The sequence below is a fragment of the Sparus aurata genome, chromosome 8 (genome assembly GCF_900880675.1).
Source record: "Sparus aurata chromosome 8, fSpaAur1.1, whole genome shotgun sequence".
NCBI lineage: Eukaryota > Metazoa > Chordata > Actinopteri > Spariformes > Sparidae > Sparus > Sparus aurata.
Genome location: NC_044194.1, coordinates 15485100 through 15502944, shown reverse-complemented (window position 1 = coordinate 15502944; position 17845 = coordinate 15485100). Strand labels below are relative to the sequence as shown.

Here is a 17845-nt window from a genome sequence, read left to right as displayed (position 1 = left end):
TTTAACGCCTCTCTCTGTCATTATCAACTTTTGATTGGTACAGTTAGTGACAGTATCAGCGTTTCAGGATAATTGACAGTTTTGGGTCTCACAGGTTTGGAGGGCTTGCCTCTGCTGTAGAAACCATTGAACTGTGAAACTGAGCGAGTGAATTACCCCAGGAAGCACTGATAGGGAGCTTGGTGTGCGATGGGACGGTCGGCGAAGGTCAGACAGAAGATCCTGCATTCACAGAATTATGAAAGGCATGCTGAGGACGTACGATGCAGAGAGCATGTTTGGAATTCACCAATCTCATCTCATTGAAATGATAGAAAATGCTAATTCCTGGTTGACCTTGACATTTTTTCTGCCAATTAGGTGCTTTTTTTCTCAAATGAATGCCTTGTTTTAGCATCTCAAAGAGCATTTCATAACAAGTTCACTGGGACTCAACACGCGCAACGGATGCCAATGAGTCCAGTGAATGCGTCTCACACAGGGAAACGCCAAGAGGGACGTGGAGGCTTGGGAAGGGAGGTGAGATTGAAATTAATTTCAGATTCAGATTATCCGATTGCAGGCCGCTCGGTAATTATTGGCATGAAACAACGGGGATAGATTGACGTGCGAGATAGGAGCGTGTGCTAAATTCATCTTGATTCTAATCAGCTGACGAATCAAAATGCTTAATGTATTAATCAAATTAGCTCCATTCCATTGCTTCCCATTGAAATATCAAAGTGGAGCAGATCAAAGTGCAGTTTGATGAGATTCAATGTCTTTACCATGACGGATTTAATAGAATGGGCGCACACAGTCCAGCAGCTTCGGTATCTTCATCACAGGCTTTTCTCTTCATTTTGATCACCTTGACCTTGATCGCTCACATCAGTGAAATCCAACTCTGTGAGGCCGTTTAAGCGTCATTCATTCCCCTTTGCTTTTATGATGCCACTTTACTACAGTCACTTCAGCAAAGAGGCGAGTTAGTTTCACGGTAAAACCCGGGAAGTGGAAGCCAGGAGCACCGTGACAGAGGTGCCAGTGGATGATCGGATTTCAACTCGGTTGACAAAGCCCCCCTCAGCCCAAAGATCTGCCACAATCCTCCTTGGATCCTAATTGTCAGCACTGCTAAGCTTTTGGCGCGGATCTCAACTGGCATGTCAGCTGGTGGGACAGCAGGACTTACTTCAGACCTCTGTGATTACATCACAAACTTGAGCCTGTTCTCACTTAAGAGGGGTGTTTTTTATGTAAGTGTTCTTTTTGTCCTGCCAAACAGACCCAAGCGCTTTAATAGGCTGATGTACACGGCAGTGAAAATGACCGGAAAAGGTCAGATTTTCCACAGTTTCGGCTCGTTTTACCTGGAAAGACTTAATTTCATTTTGTTTGATTTGAGAATAAAAGACCTAAGTGGTCTAAGAGAGGAGAAGTAAACAAATGACGTGTCTGTAAATTCATCCAGATATCTTGTTTGTTTTTTTCCTCCTCTCGGTTCCCACTAACCAGATGGCAGTCAGATTTCAGACACAGGGTTCTGGAAGACAATCAAGGAACAAGATTGCTTTTTTAGTAAGGGGGATTGGTTTAACTAGATGTCAAATTAAAGGCCTTTTCACGCACACGCACGCACATAAATGAGTGCATATTCTCTTGACTGCTCGTGTGTGTGTGCGGCTGTGTGTCCAGGCGTGTCCGTGTTATTGGGTGTCGGCGCTCGCTGTGAGGCGGTGAGGTCATGTACAGAAATCTGTCTCAGAGCACCCCCTGATGGAATACCGCACCGCCTTTAAGGTCAACCGCACAAACTCTGCCACGCAGGGTTGATACAGGGACTCATGAATGTTTGATTGGTCTATTATCCCAGCCGGGCGGGGACATTCATGCCCCGCTTCTGGAATTCAAATATTCCTTTTAGTCTGACAGTTTCTCCTTTCCTACGCCGTCTGAGGCGAGCCCCCGGTTTTGCTCTCTCTCACCGCGCTGGGCTTCATCTGCAATGCTGTCATCTCACTGTAGGACAATTCTACACAATGCGCTGTTTTTTAAGACCGCTGCGAGTGCGTGCGCAGCGTGATTTCAGGTGGGTGGAACGGGGGAATTGATACTCAGTCATTCCGACACTCCTCTTCCTCCTCTGCAGGGTGGATAAGGATCTGGCCATCCATCTTCGTGTCTCACCCATGTCAGCTCGGGGTAGCAAACGTGGGTACCTGGTAGTCAGAGACAACAAGAACAAAGCAGGAACATTACTTTAATCTCTCGCCGCTGTTAATTCCTGCCTCTGCCGTCATCCAGGAGGCAGAGCTTTGTGTATCTCAGCTTCCCCCTTATGAACAATCCATCACTGTTAGTGCCTCTCTCCCGAGTGCTCCTTTCTTTTTTCACCTGCTCGCTGCGATGCTTTGCTTTCAAAAGGCGAGGCTCGCCGCTGAAAGGAATGCAACATGCCATATTCCACAGTTGACTGTTCAAACTTATTTTCACATCCAGCAGCATCTTGACACCCCTCCTGTTGGAATAACACACACGTGAGCAGCCACACTTAATGCGGGGGGAATGTCGCCCTGCATTTTTTATGTGGATCTCTTAATAGGCTTTCAACAGTACATCCTGAATCTATAATTGACACCTGCTGTCAGGCTCCGTCGGTGATTACATAGGAAAATGGCTTGACCCGTAATGAACTGTAAAACTAATGACATCTGCGTGAGATTACTCAACTTGAAAGCAAACTGTTGTACATGAAGTCCCATCAAGCGTGATATTAAAATGTCCACTTTTACATCTTTCCGCCCAAGCTCTGTAAAAGCCCAGGCTGTTGGGCCCGACGTGATAGAAACCTGAGGCTAATGACTCAAGCAGACGGCCGTGGGCATTAGACAACTTCATTTATGAAATAGTCAACCTCCCGTGTAGCGATACATTCACATTACCCTGCCTCACTTGAGAGACGCGCGACTGTCACAGCCACTGAGCAATGCTGATGTCCTTTCCTACCTGCATTCATCTTACTCTCAGGAGGTAATGGTCTTCTCAGGTCATTTGCGCATGAGGCTCTCGATCATCCATCTCACCCACCTGCAATCCTGTGGATTGCAGGTCCTCTGCAGCATGTAGTGGAATGTTTAGAAAGACAAGGAAAATAAACATGCTCTAAATCATTCTTTTTTTTCTTAAGTCTCTGTGCTGCCTGTGCACTAAAGTGTCTGCAGAAAGCTATTAATGAACACGCAGGCTATGTTCAAATGATTTGTGGGTATAATTTGCAGGTTTTTGTGTCTAGTGCTTTTAATCGCCTGGGAGAAATGACTGATTATGATATTGAATGATTATCACCAACACAATGTCACAGAGCTTGTGACTTAATGTTTAGTTTGACTTGGTAGTATATAGTGTTTATTACATGCAAGAGCAAATCTTCAATTTGAAACGACTTCACTGAGTCACCATTGTCTGTACGTTATGTCCTTATCAGGCACTTGTAAAAGACCACAAAGTCACGGAAACAATCAAGACATGACGACTCTGTTTCACATAGTTGGCTGCTCAGCCATTAACCTTATAAAATGTGTCCGTATAGTCTAGTTTTGTACTGGACTGGACATAATGGAACCAGACACACACTTAACTGACAGAGGTGTATGATCTTGAATTTGAGTGAAAGTAGCACCACTAAAGTGTAAAAAATACTTGGTTGCAGGAAAAAGCCATGCATTTAAATTGTTACTTTTATAGAAATAGCATTTCCCTCTGGTGTTACTGTACTGCACCGCTGTCGCTAGCAGCCTGGCTACTGTCCAAAGCAGAAAAACAACTGTAAGAATCCATATTTGACCTGAAAACCCTCGTCTCAGTGCTATGAAAAGGCAGAGTTAAACACTCGGTTGTGTTATTAAGTATGTAGGCTTAGTTACTTTCTGATCTTGTAGAGGGAATGGAGGTTTTGAACCGTCTGGAGTCTCAGTTGTTAGAGGAAACACATATCAACAACGGAGCGCTCTCCATTGAGCGAATGGCGTTCACTGTTCTGTTACCTTGCTTTCTATCACTCTCGCTCCTCACCTCCTTAGTCTCCTTAGCCTCCTCCATTAGCTTGTTTTTTTTTTCTTTTCCACAGTTATTCCAGTTCTTCCACTGTTACCTGTGGATAGCGACCAGGGTAAACAATGCCTCCTTCTGTTCTGGTTGTGCACTGGCAAACTTGTTTCCTTTGTGCTGTACTTCAACCTTTATTTTTGTGGCAAAGCAAAGGGTTTAAATAGAGCCAAACTACACGCGGGTGGTGGTTTTTTTCTACAGCCATTATGCACACAGCATTTTTACTTCAGAATAAGTTAAAGCAAATAAAGTTGTCTCATGCCAGGGTTAGGGTTATGTACTCATTTTCCACAGTATGGATACTGATACAAGCAGTACTCTCTCTCTCTCTCTCTCTCTCTCTCTCTCTCTCTCTCTCTCTCTTCTTTCTTTTTCTCTTCTTTCTCTTTCTCTATTCTCTCTGACAACAAGTCCACACACACACACACACACACACACACACACACTGCTGCAGTGGCCGCCCTCCTCACACCCAATTACCTTAAAAGCTAAAATCGCACAGTACATAACCCTTGCTATACTTATCTTTTAGTGAATATTAAAAATGTGATGCCCTCAAAGTCATGTCAGTTTGTCCTCATGGTGTCAGTATCAGTATTTTTTCATTCTGTATTGTTTTTTTAAAAATCAGCAAACTAACTTGTGACTAAAGTCTACAAATGCACAAAGTGGAGTAACAAGTAAACTATTCGCCTCTAGGAGTGTAAGAAACAGAAAATTTAAATATTAAAGTAGAGTGAAAGTACCTGAAAACTGTCCTTGAGAACAGTAAAGTAAAGTAAGTGGACTAAGTTGCTTTCTTTCTGCTAAATGTTGGGGATGAATGACGATTCATTCACTCACTGTTGTTCACACTGCAGTGTGTAAATAGTAAGTGGATCCAAATCTTCACACTGAATTGAACACAACAATTACAAAAACAGCCGAATGATTTGTTATTTCCACATCCTGTAAATGGCACTGGAGGCGACGGCTAATGCAAAGAAAGCGAGTTCGCGAAGACAGCGTGATTCTAGCTTTACCTTGAGCACAGGTCCGACTGCCTGATAGAAGACAGGCGCATTAATCTCTTTAATGGGGATGATTCAGTCCCATCTGACATATGAACAACCATTAATCTGTTCATGCTGAATGCGGCCTGTTCAACATTTCTATGATGTTGAAAAATGACATGCATGTGCTGCGGTACACCATCGGATCAGTGCTGCACAGAGAGCCGCTGTTGGCTTTATCTCGAACATGTTCAGTGTGGTTTCACCGTTTATCTACATTCAATATTCAGTGTCCATTTTGATGCATGCAGGAGAAACAAAACACACAATTGTCCCTCCGACTTAAAACGAATTTCTCCAGGGTGCAGCATCACGCTGACTGTTCCCTTCCCCCTTCTGCCTTTACCCAATGTGATACTACACCCTGTATCTTTCACAAGCTGTTTGGCTAACCGAGGTCACAGGGGACATGTAGCGCGTTTGGTCACGACGTGAAAGCATTAGCCCGTGCCAGCAGGTGTGTAATTATATATGAAACAGGGTTTTAAAAGAGAAACATCACGATGGCACGCAGAAAAGTAGGCCACGCACAAGAGACTTCACAGAAGTCCTATTTATTCCTCACCCACTTCAAATGTGTGACTTCTTATTTGAAGTTGTGAAATAATCCAAGGTCACTGTAACTATTTCAAGACTGGTAAAAATAACATTAAACACACAACAGCTTAACATGATAAAAACAAGCCTGCGAGCTGATTCTTTTAAAAGGTTTTTTTTTTTTCCTTCTTGTTTTTCCACCCCGTGTGCTGACTTGTTTGTCTGTTTTTCTGTGTTGCAGGTACGGGGACATGGTGCCAAAAACAATCGTGGGGAAGGTGTTTGGGTCCATATGCTCTCTGAGTGGGGTGCTGGTCATCGCCTTGCCGGTCCCTGTCATAGTGTCAAACTTCAGCCGTATCTACCACCAAAGCCAGCGGGCGGAGAAGCGACGAGCCCAGAGGGTACTGACTCACCCCCCTTCTTCCTCCGCCTCCCTATTCCTTCCTTTCTCTCTCTATCTTCTCTCTGTTTTACCTCTATCTGACTCTTTTTCTCTGTCCCTGTCTTATCCGCACGTAACAGAATGACAGGGCAAACACTATCTTTCCAGAATATTAATCTCTTATTGTGTTCTCTGTGTATGTGTGTATTGGGTGGGCTGAACTTGCTTGAGTGTATTTCAGTGGGAGAAAGGAATAAGAGAGGGAATGACAATGACTGAACAAATGATCTTCAGAGTATGGTGTCAGCAGCTTTTCAATAGCAATATGTGCATTTCTTCCTGAAAGTGTTTGCTAAGGCAGAATTTCCTAATGGTAGATTTAAGCGTGGCCTCTCCCTACTAAATACTGTGACTGCCAGAGGGAGACAGAGCCAATTAGTGTGACAGACAAACCGTCAGAGGCTAAAACAGAGGTCTGTTTGTTCAAACAGAAAACTCGGCTTGCTAGAATCCGTGCTGCGAAGATTCGAGGCACTAATGCCTATATGCGCTACAAACAAAATGGGCTCCTGATCGACTCACTGGAGGAGGTAACGAGACCAAGCGGCGGCTTGGGGGCTGACTGACCGGGGCCTCGCTGACGCTTGCATGCCGCTCTGCTCGGGGGGCCATGCCACCACACACAGGGGGAGGGAGTGGGGCGGTGGGCGGGGCTTCTCATGCTGTAACACAGGGGCTGCTGTCATTCCAGTGCTTCAGTATGACCGCCGCCTCTCTTACATCGCACCTCTCCGCTGCAGCATTGACATGCACTGTCGACACTCTCTCTCTGTCCATACAGCAGGAGGGCCAGGCGGGCACACTTGCCTTCTGGTGGAGCTCAGCCATTACACTCACACTGACTCATGACCAAGCCCTGCATGTCTGTCCAACAGGGTTTGGAGGGGAAGGAGGGAACCAGAGGCTTACTGGACAGTAGGTCGCCCGTGGAGGCTGCGTGTGCTCAGCCTGCATCTCCTCTAAACTCTGTTTCTGATCTGCTGCGTGTTCTGTGTGTTATTTCTCGAGCATCCAGGTTGTAGTGCAGACTAACACAACATACCTTCCATCCCAGTGCCGTGCAGAGCTCCATCAACGTGTGTAGTTTGTTGTTGTGGTCTAGACTCCGTGCCGTGTTTGGTGCAATCTGTTCGATCTGTGTCCAGGTGTGCCACTGCTGTTGCACTGAAATGAGCCCAGTTCTAATTTGACTTTTCTGGTCCTTCTCACCAAATCAGCGAAAGAATGGCAAAAAACAATTCTATCAGTGTAACATGTTGTAATCAGCCGCTGTCTTTATGCATCTCTAAAGCATCCCCATCTCACTAGGTTCTCAGTAGATTGGCTGCCGTGCTACAGATCAGCATTTCAACCCCTCAGTGCTTTGCATACTCTCCACAACATCGTCGAGCTAGCTGTTGCCTGAAACTCTGTTCTGATGCCGAGTCTCAACCTGCTCATTTTGGCTGTGCTCTGTCTGTTTTAAAGGCCGCCAAGGAGGCAGGACAAGCCTTGGTGGGGAAGGCCCCTCACCCCCCATTTGAGAGCCAGCATCATCACCTGCTGCACTGCCTGGAGAAGACCACGGTAAAGAAAAAAAAAAACTCTTTCTTCCTAAAACATAAAAGCTGTGTCCGCTGGAAAACACACCAGTACTTCGGCATCTTTCATTCTTACTATTTTAGTAACAGATTGTATACAGCTCACAGTGAAAAACAGCTCCTTTTATGCAAAATTGCATCACTTCTGCAGGCCCGCGCTGTATCATGAGCAGTGCCAGTTGGTTACAGTACGTTACAAATAGAAACAAAGTGAGCTTTTTCATCCATGCACAAACTGTACAGTCATTTCATATGCAGCCCAAGTTAAAAATAGCTGTAAATGGGGATGGGGAAATGTTAGGTCCCCTCTCCAGCAACATGCTAAAGATAACATGACTCTGCCAGGCAGTGACATTATTCCTTTCAAACAAACCAGCATACTTAATTTTACACTATGTATAATTCAGAGATGTAAGAGCCTCCTTAATGCCTGCCTGTGACATGAGTTTTACACTTGCAGCTCTAAATCCCGGTACAGGGAGACATGGACAGGCAGTAAATCAGTGTGCCTCCTCGTAGATGATCCTCCCCCCCAGTAAAAGGCTTGCCAGTCGTCTGGGAGAAGCTCCATAAAGGCTTCATGGCATTCAGATGGCGGCACACATGTTTACATCGGGTTTCTCGTGGCGTACATTATAGATGGCAGAGTGCATTGCAGGATTGACAGAAGGAACATATAAGAAAAGGATGCATGATTCAGGGCCATGGCGTCAGGACCATGGCGCGGTGTCACTCTGCCACCTGCTGGCTGAGCCTGAAACGCACTTGGAGCCTGACCTTCAAGTCATGCTCATTTGTCACAGGGATAACAGTTGTGAATGTTTTCGCAGATGGCTCTTAATATGGACATCTGGGCCAATATATTTCTGCTCCCTTGATGATTCATTTTCCAATTATTAAACAATTTTGCTGTGGATTCTGTTCAGTCTGTTTAGTCTTTACTGTGAAACATCTTCACTCATTGTTTAGCCGAGCCAATCATCGGTGTAATCGAGTGATTCACAAGCGACATTTCCCCCCTCCATCTCTCCCCGCCGCAGAATCACGAGTTTGTGGACGAGCAGACGTTTCAGTCCAACTGCATGGAGATCTCAGTGATGAACAAGTCGGGCTCCCGCACGTCCTCGCTGTCCTCGTCGCCGCACGGACTGAGCTCGTGCTGCTCTCGGCGCCACAGGAAGAAGAGCAGCTTCAGTCTGCCCAGCACAAACAACCAGGAGCTCAGCACCATCCAGATCAGAGAGAGGCCAGTGGCCAACAGGTAGTGCTGCTAGCTACAGAACACAAAATCAAAGCATGTGCACTGTACATATTAAAAACTGTCTTAACTTTTTGAATAGCCAGGAAGCTGATTAAATCAGAATTACAAAGTAAAGTCACCTATAAATCTAAGCTATATGAGCTAAGTGCTGTAGGCTGTAGGTTACTTGGTCATTTTGAAGTAATCAGTTTTCCTTGATATATTTAAGTAAGATCACTTTGTCAGACTTAACAATGTGTGATTTCTCAACATGTTGGGTTGCATAAGCATAGAATTATCTTCATGTCTACTAGTTTTGATTGACTGATATATATTTTTCTATCAAACATGCAAAAACAAAAGAAAAACAGTCAGTTAAAAAGCACTAAAAAATCAAGGCAAGAACAAAAACATGAATTTCAATGGAACGCTTGTAAAGAAGTAAACACATTTAATCCCACTCTCAGCTTTACTGTGGCTCATCTACAGGCTGCACACACCTCAGTAGAACTACTTTCTATTGTTGAAGAAATAGTCCCTTCACTCTGAAAACTGTTGAACAGATTGTTCTGTGGATTATCGAGAAAAAAAACACTGTATCTGGAAGGAGCTGTTGAAAGAAATTATTAAATATTGTAAGCAGCACAGGCAAAATTCACATTCACTGTCACACTGGAGCAGGTAAGGTGGACCCAAATGCAGCAGACAGCAGGCGGGAAGATCAGTGGATGAAGTTTTATTCAGGATCAGAGAATACAAGGACCAGGCAAAAACACAACAGAGAACTTGACAGAGACTGAGCTAATCACTGGACTTATATACAAACTAAACTAACGAGGGGATGAGGTGCAGGCGGAGAAAAGGCGGAGAAACACAGGTATGAAAAAGGAGTAGAGGAACCAAGAGAGCAGGGATGGAGCTGATACAGATATAACACTGAGAACAGGGTTTGGCTAACTAAGGTGAATGCAGGAGTGGAGAGAATGGAGATTGGGGAGGAACAATATTGGAGGAAAAGACACCACAAAAAACAAAAAACCCCACAAATGAATAGGACAAAAATGACATGACATTCAGCTCCATCACACTGCGACAGGATTGTCAGAGCTGGATATCTCAAAACCTCAGAGAGTATCGTAAAACCTAAACTCTTATCTGGATTTCAAAAAGTACAGTGAAGATAACAGACTTGAAACAGAACAACACTGCCCTCCTGCAACACAGGCTGCTGTGCAGACTGAGGAGAAGCCTTTGAAAGCAGAGCTGTCCAAACCCTGTGCCAAGACAGTTGAATCAGAACCATCAAATGGAGACGCTGTAACCCACAACACGGGTTACTGAGGAAATGTACCCATTAATATTGGTTTGAAACACGTCATCCATAGCTGAGAAATTATTTTTCATGAGCATGCTTGTACATGGTATAATAATTTATTGTGTGAGACTCACATGCACCAAGACAGTGGGATTTTTTTTGTGTGTGCTCACATGCATAAAAAAAACATATTTAATACTAAGGGTCTTTGTTCCAAATGGAGAACATGTAAAAAGATTGTTATTTAGGATATAGTATAGTCAGTGTCAACCCTTGGCCTTAGTTCCACAGGATGTGTTAGTGCTGCAGTAAAACCTTGATAAATTGATTAGACAATCGGAAGAAAATTATTTCTACAATTACTATTTGTCAGCTGATTAATTGTTTCAGCGTTTTGGGGTTTTTTTAAGCAAAAATGTCAAATATTTGGGAGTCGCAGCTGCTTGAATATGAGGAACTGTCTTTTTGTTTCACACTGTTAGCTGGACAGAAGAAGCTAAACAAAAAGACGTCACTTTGGGTTCTGGGACATTGTGATGAGCATTTTTACATCAATCAAACATAAAAATAAAAAAATTAATTGTGATAAAGAAATAGTTAAAATGGTTGGTATGTTCTCTGTAGACCAGACTGAAACCTGAAATACATTAAGCAGTAACATGAGCCTAAACTCCTTTTAAATTGTACATTCAATCTCTACAAAGACTGTGGTTTTTTCCCCAGAGGCTTTCGTACAGTATAGAAAGGTCTAAAAGAACTGACTGTAGTACAGACTTTGTGTGAGACACTCACAAGGGTCAGGCCTCTCGCCCTCTTTCATCCTGTGTTTTACTTCCTTTTTTTTTTTATTCCTTTCACAGCCGCTCCAGCCTGAATGCCAAACTCGACGAGACCGTGCCCTTGAAATGTGACGAACCTTACAATACACCCTCCATGGTCAGCCTATCTGCCCCGGCGGTGACCTCATCAGACGGCCATGGCTCCACCACCACCACCGCATACTCTCAGAGCAACATTGTCCGAGTATCTGCCTTGTAGATGTCATGCCTATCTGATCAGCTAACTGGTCTTGAGAAGCACCAGATGCTGAGGAGAGGGACCACCGAGCATCAACCTGCCATAATCTAGAGGGATTATAAGATTAGCAGAAGTTGGGGGTTTTTTGATGTAGTGATCTCATCTGATGTCAAACTCTGCATGGTATTAGAGTGATGAATGGACGGCTGCCTTGGAGATGAAAAGCGAACAAGCAGATCTTGCTCCATTAAGCACAGCAGAGCAAGGAAAGTGTTGGGATTGCGTGGTTAATCGTCGTTGCCTAAAAATACTGAGAAAAAAAACTTTATTTTTGAATATGTAATGTAGTTGTATTTGTTGTCTTCTGATTCAAAGGAGGAAAAGGCAGATGTTTAAAAGGTCAACTTGATGGCCTCTGATGACAAAGCACACATGTTCATGGACTGAGCGCCATCTTTGTGAATACTGAATCAGTCCACTTACACATTAAAAGCACTCACCTCACTCACCACCCAGTTCAAATAGAATTGTTTTTGAAACCCCCCCCCCCCCCTCGATTTACTGGCTTCCGATAGTCCCCCTCACTGTTGTAAATTCAGAAAACATACATCAGCTGGAATGGAAACCTGTTGTGAATATTCATTAACTGACTCATTAACTGGTTGGTGTGATCGCTTGATGAGGAAAAAAAAAGAAAAAAAAGAAAAAAATGCCACGCATCCTGACATGTTTGTGAAATGTGCAAGTGAAAGTCAAAAACGTCAAAATTTGTGTTAGCTTACATATTTGACATTCTGATTATGGATCTATGTGAAAGCCACTGTCATTGATTAACAATCAATATTTAGAACTATACAGGGTACATATTAGTTAGGTCACAAAGGTAGAAATTATGAGTGAATATTTGCTGCAACACTTAACTAATACTAACCCTAATGTGGACACATAGTATTGACCAGGACAACCACATGACAGAGGGTAGAACATCAGCTTCATTGAGTTCCTCTTAAATTATAATATTCATAAGCGAGACTTGGTAGATGTCACTGTGTTTAAGGGCCATTTTGTACATTTTTCATACTGTAAATATCTCGGTTAGCTCTTTATCAGCTGCATTTGAATTTGGCTCCTCTTATTTCTAGATTTAGTTGACAGTCGTTGGCATACTATTTCTGTCGGTTAACTGGTTGAATTAAGGATTTGCATGCTGTCATTGCAGAATTCTGTTTTATTAAAAAGTATGTCTCTGCGTCTTGTTGGGAGGTTTGTCAAGTCAGAGTGAGTTCGACTGGAAGGAAAAACACAATGAGGCCGGTGTGTTATGATGTAAATTCTGCAACACTTCTTTGCTTTTAATGAAATACAGATCTTGTCATGGAGTACATATATAAAGCGGGGGGGGGCAAGGAAAAAGAGGGACTAGAATAATCATACATTGTGCATTTGGTGCAGTGGATAGAATAAATACTGTAGCTCTACTGAAACATCCATGTCTTTTTTTATTTTATTTACCAGAACACAGTTAGATGGATTTCATAATGTTTTGCCTGATTTCTCAATGAGCATCACTAATGAGCAAATGACATAATAATGAGCTGCTGCTGCTGCTGCTGCTGGAGGACATGTGAGGACCTGACCTGCCCAGCGGTGGGTCCTGACTGCGGGCTCCTTGGAGACACGGGAGCAGCTCCTCTGTGATTGTTTGACAGGGAAAAAAAACCCCAACTCAGCAGCGTCCTCCTGCTGAGCTGATTGCGCTGGTCCAGGCCGCCTCTCACAGCGTGTCGCATCTCTTGCTCTGCGGTGTTTAGTATCTACTGAGACGCCGGCAAGCACAAAAATCTAATATATAACGCAGCGGCATATAAAATAATAGGCTCCGTCTACCCAAATACAAGTTCACGCTTTGACGTCCGGGGTTTAATTTAGTAGATATTTGAACAATGACTCTGCAAATGTTAACCATTTTATTATTCAGTTGCATAAGGGAATGTTGAATATGGTCATTTGGTCTTTCGAGACTCTAATTTACACAGACGAGGAAATGTTATCACTTCTTATTAAATATGGATTCAACCCTGCTTTTAAGCCTGTAGAACTCTGTCCGAAACTGAGGGTTCACCGCAGCGTATATTATCGGGTCGCTCAGTGACGTGATGCAGGCGACAGACACCGACAGAATCTCCACGTCCCAAATGATTGCTATCTGAAACAATAAAGGGAAAATTAAAAGGTGTTAGAGAACATTAGGCAAGATTTGTTTAATGCCTGTCAACCTGTAGAACTGAGGTCCTGCATGTAGAGGCTTAATATGCAAATTTGCTTGATATATATCTTGAAACCACAGCTCTAAAGCACATCATACTTATCTTTACATCAATGTTGTTATGTGCCTGTGTCAGGACTTTTTAGGGAACTAAAAAATGAGTCTACAGGCCAGGAAGAGTTGAGAGGCCTAGAATCACCTTACGCTTTTTGGTCAAAGTTGCATCCTTACCCCTGCAGCTTCTCACCTGTGTGTTTTTGCTTTTGTGCACGACAAAATTCACCAGGATGGTCGTGATCAGTGGCAGCCAGAACAAGAGGAAAGACACAATTATGTAGCCAGCGCGCTTTGCCATTCTGCTCTCCTTCTTCTTGCTCGCTCTCTCTCTACTTGCTTTTGAAGGCATCATGCACACGGCGCCTTCAACCTGCCCGATGCTTTTCGTAGCATCTGCTTCGGGGACATTACTCGAGGGTGCAGGTAATGAAGACACTTGAGCCACTGTATCAACAGGCAGCGCTCCCCCTCCATTGTTGCTTTTAGGGGGTTTTGGCTCAATCAGTAAAACAGAAGTGGACTCAGGGTTTTCATGAGGGCCACTCTCTTTCATTTCAGAGAGTGCTTTGTCGATTTTCACTCGCACTTTGGACTGCTTTTCTGTGTCGAAATTGCACGACACCTTCTGTGGCTTTGTGCTTGAGCTCCTAACACTAGCGACAGCATCTCCATTTGATGGTTTTGATTCAACTTTCTTGGCACAGGGATTGGACGGCTCTGTTGTCAAAGGCTTCTCGTCGGTCTGCTCTGCAGCCTGCATTGCAGCAGGGCAGGGTTGTTCTGTTTCCAAGTCAGTTATCTCCACAGTACTTTTTAATTCTGTTTTATTCTCTGAACCGAGGGAGACACATTGCAGCGCTTTTGTTGAGGTCAGCAGAGCAGCTGTTGAATCTTTCTTGGATGAGTCAGGTTCAGCTTTCGTCACTTCTTCCACTTCAGCAACATTCCTGCTCAAGGTCTGGTTTTGTCCACTTTGTACAACCGTGTTTTTTTCTGTCTTCAGCTCATCTTCTGTTTTGTCCTTTTTTGAAGGCGGGAGAGTGCCTTTGTCAAAAATTTTGCGATTATGTGATCGGACAAGGGCAAATATGCGAGTGTAAAATCCAATGATGGCACCAAAGCAAGCTGCCCAGAGCGGGAACAACATGTAAAGTCCAAAGGTGTCATAGGAGGGTGATGTTTCTCTCTGTAGTCCTTTGCATTTCACATGCACAGGTGAGTCCTTCACAAACATCAGACAAAAAACAGCCACCACGAAAGCCGTAGTCCACGTGACAGGAATCAGGACCATCACCCGTATTCGCCTTTGACTGGTTTTGAAGGGCTGTGCAACGGCCTGGTATCTTTCAGCGCTTATACAAGCCAGCGTCAGGAGCTGTATGCAGCAGCTGAAAGAGAAAGAGGCCACTTGTGTGTCACAGATCAACCCGTCCACATGTCTCCTTTGGTACACAGTCATGACGATGGTCAACAGAATGGGGCAGTCAATCAAACATCTCAGTATGTCTATAACTGCCAGATTCACCACCAGCGCGTTATTCCACGTTTGCAGTGACTTTTGGTGATAAACTGCCAATATCACAAAAATATTTGCTGCAATCCCCACGACAGAAGTGATCACCAGGATCAAGCTGTTTGCCATCACAAAGGCGACGTCGGTGTATTCCTCCCAAAAGGTGTTGTTGCCAGAGTCCCGCGCAGGTGCAAACTCGCCAATCATCTCCAGGTTCAAAGAGTCAGCATGTGTAGCTCTGCATCTTCATTCTCTACATGCTGACCGGACATGCATTGAGTCTGTTTCGCTCGCCGGGATAAGATTCATCACTGAATGAATAATATTATAAAACGGATGAACCTGCAGCCTGGACAAAGTATCCGCCCTTTTCCATTATCACTTCACAGCAGCAGCAGGTCACCTGGGAGTCCGCTGTTCACATTCATTAAAAAAAAAACTGTGCTGTGTATTCACAGCAGAGACAACTGGAAAAAAAAACAAAAAACAGGATGGCTGTTAATTGAAAAGTGGTCACGTCACCATTGTCTCAATCCTGATATACAACTTTAAAAAGCCAAGCAGGGGCTGTGAGATGAAATGTAATAATGATGATTATCATGGCACCGTGACGCAGAGAATATGAATATGTGTGTGTGAAGTGAACAGCTGTCCATTTTATTTAATACAGTACCTCACAAAGGTTAAAAGCTTTGCATTAAGCATGCCAGATGGATGACTTGCGAGTTCTTGAATTGGCTCAGGAAATAAAGGGAGCCATGCTGCTGGATTATAGCATGACACTCTGTAATCCTGTTTGCAGATAAAGTGTGAAATGCTCTTTGCTTCAAATGTATAAGCTTATGGACTATGCCAAATCTGGGATTAGATCAATACAATACATGTACTGTCTGACCATCCTATGTATTAGGCTGATCAAATGTCTCTTCAATTCATATAGAAAAAAAAAGAAAGATAGAAAGTTCTAGAAAACAAAACTGTGGGGAAACAAAACAACGACTATAAATATTATAGGAAACCATAATGAGACTGATTGTATGAAAACCTTTCTAAAATAGCCATGAAGAGACAAACGAGAACCCTGCAAATTAAATTAATTTCATTCAGAATCTGGTTTCCATTTACAACATTTTGATCAGGCTTGCCAAAATATTGTTCGATGGAAGAGGAAAAAACAAGCAGTAAAACTAAAATTCACCTCAACTATTTTTTTTTTTTTTACCAACAAACTAAAATCAATCAAAAAGCATGTTTACAAAAAGAACTGTTTGGAAGAAAAATCTATGGAAGGAAAAAAAGTCATTATAATGACAAATTTTATCATAATAATGACCTTGTAACTCAAAGTAAGATGAAATGTTCTGTTCTCAATATTATGACTAATATTATGAGTATCTTAAAATTATCCCATCATATCACAAAATAATGACATAGTATCTTAAAAATAATGACTTAACATCTTCAGTAATGACTAAAATCCCAAAATAATGAGAAAGTTTCTCAGAATGATGACTTAGTATCCAAAAATAATGACTTAAAACCCCAAAATAATGAGACACTTCTCAGAATAACAACAAAAAATCATAAATAATAATTAAAGATCTTTTTTTTTCATCTTATCAGTGGAAATGGGCTTCCAAACCAATCATTACAATTGAGGTACCCACCACTAACCTGGTGTGTGTACAGTAATAGACATCACAAACTCAACAAACAACACAAATATTATAGAGAGAGCAGAGCGCTGAACAAAGTGAAATGACTGGATGAGTGGATTTCAGTCTGACAGAACCTCTAGACTTGCTCAGGAGACAGAAATATTCTCATCTGTTTGTTGAATTGAATTTTATTTTAATTTAATGAATATAATCAAATTATTCCTCCCAAAAACATTAAACATTAAAACCAGTTTTTGAAATAAGTAAATCCATAAATTCCTTGCTTAGATTAAATAACCAAACAGTGAATCTATTCAAAGCTCATGGTTCATTTCACAATTGTTCTTGCATATCGGTCAACTCGACAGTTAAACCTCGCTCTGATTCTGTCCTTTTACTTCATCTTTATTCAGTGATGCATATTAATCTTCATTTCTGGTGACTCAGTGTGGGCTTAGGCCTGTGCCACATAAGACACGATGTCCTGGGTTTGTCATTATGTCATCCCTCTCTGAAGTGTCTAATCCCTCTCTGAACTGGCTACAGAGATGGAAAAAGAACAAAAAAAATACAAATAAGAAATTGACCGCCCACAGAGAAGTCCTGCCATGAGAAATGAAAGTGTTTTTGCTGCCTGACTGACTTCCCATTGCAAAGTGCACAAGGTGAGGTGTGCAGCAGGCCTCACTTAACAAGTGCACCCAAATTGCCCGTATTCCTGAAGCACGTTACAGCGTTTTTATGTACAAGGCCAGCAGCAATCTGAGGGAGAGCGTTTTATGTTGCCTTTGCAATTTCTCTGCGACTAATAAACCAAATCCTGTATTCACACGGGTGCTTATGAGTAAAATGAAGCCTGTATACACAGCAGCAATCTAATATTATGTGTTTTGTGCAGTCTGGGAGGTGCGAGTGTTGGCAAAAAGGCAGGACTTATACATTGCATGATGCACAAAGAATAAAATCACTTGGCCTGGCTGTCAGTGTTGATGACAGAATGGAGTTGGCTACAGTTGACATTGATTTCATGTATTTACATTTAAAAGATTACACAGGAGGAGACGCCTGCAGCGTGT

The 17845-nt window shown here is 42.9% G+C and overlaps 2 protein-coding genes across 4 annotated transcripts in view; one reads left to right on the top strand and one right to left on the bottom strand.

Moving 5' to 3' along the window:
* The window catches only part of LOC115586705 (potassium voltage-gated channel subfamily D member 2-like), a 41897-nt gene extending 29138 nt beyond the window's left edge, over positions 1–12759 (top strand). For 2 of the 3 annotated variants that reach the window (XM_030425971.1, XM_030425970.1), the window contains exons 3-7: positions 5920–6082; positions 6555–6653; positions 7591–7689; positions 8744–8964; positions 11119–12759. In XM_030425971.1, the coding sequence (XP_030281831.1) occupies positions 5920–6082; positions 6555–6653; positions 7591–7689; positions 8744–8964; positions 11119–11296 (760 nt within the window). In that variant the 3' untranslated portion in view covers positions 11297–12759. The remainder of the gene's footprint in view (positions 1–5919; positions 6083–6554; positions 6654–7590; positions 7690–8743; positions 8965–11118) is intronic. The other variant, XM_030425972.1, reaches the window with a different exon arrangement.
* A 408-nt stretch (positions 12760–13167) lies between these two features.
* On the bottom strand, positions 13168–15423 carry LOC115586572 (dopamine D2-like receptor). The gene is made up of 2 exons (XM_030425717.1): positions 13789–15423; positions 13168–13481 (listed from the first exon to the last, which is right to left on the bottom strand). Exons 1-2 carry the CDS (start codon positions 15316–15318, stop codon positions 13326–13328), a joined length of 1686 nt encoding a protein of 561 aa, XP_030281577.1. The 5' UTR covers positions 15319–15423; the 3' UTR covers positions 13168–13325.
* Positions 15424–17845: the final 2422 nt, after the last annotated feature.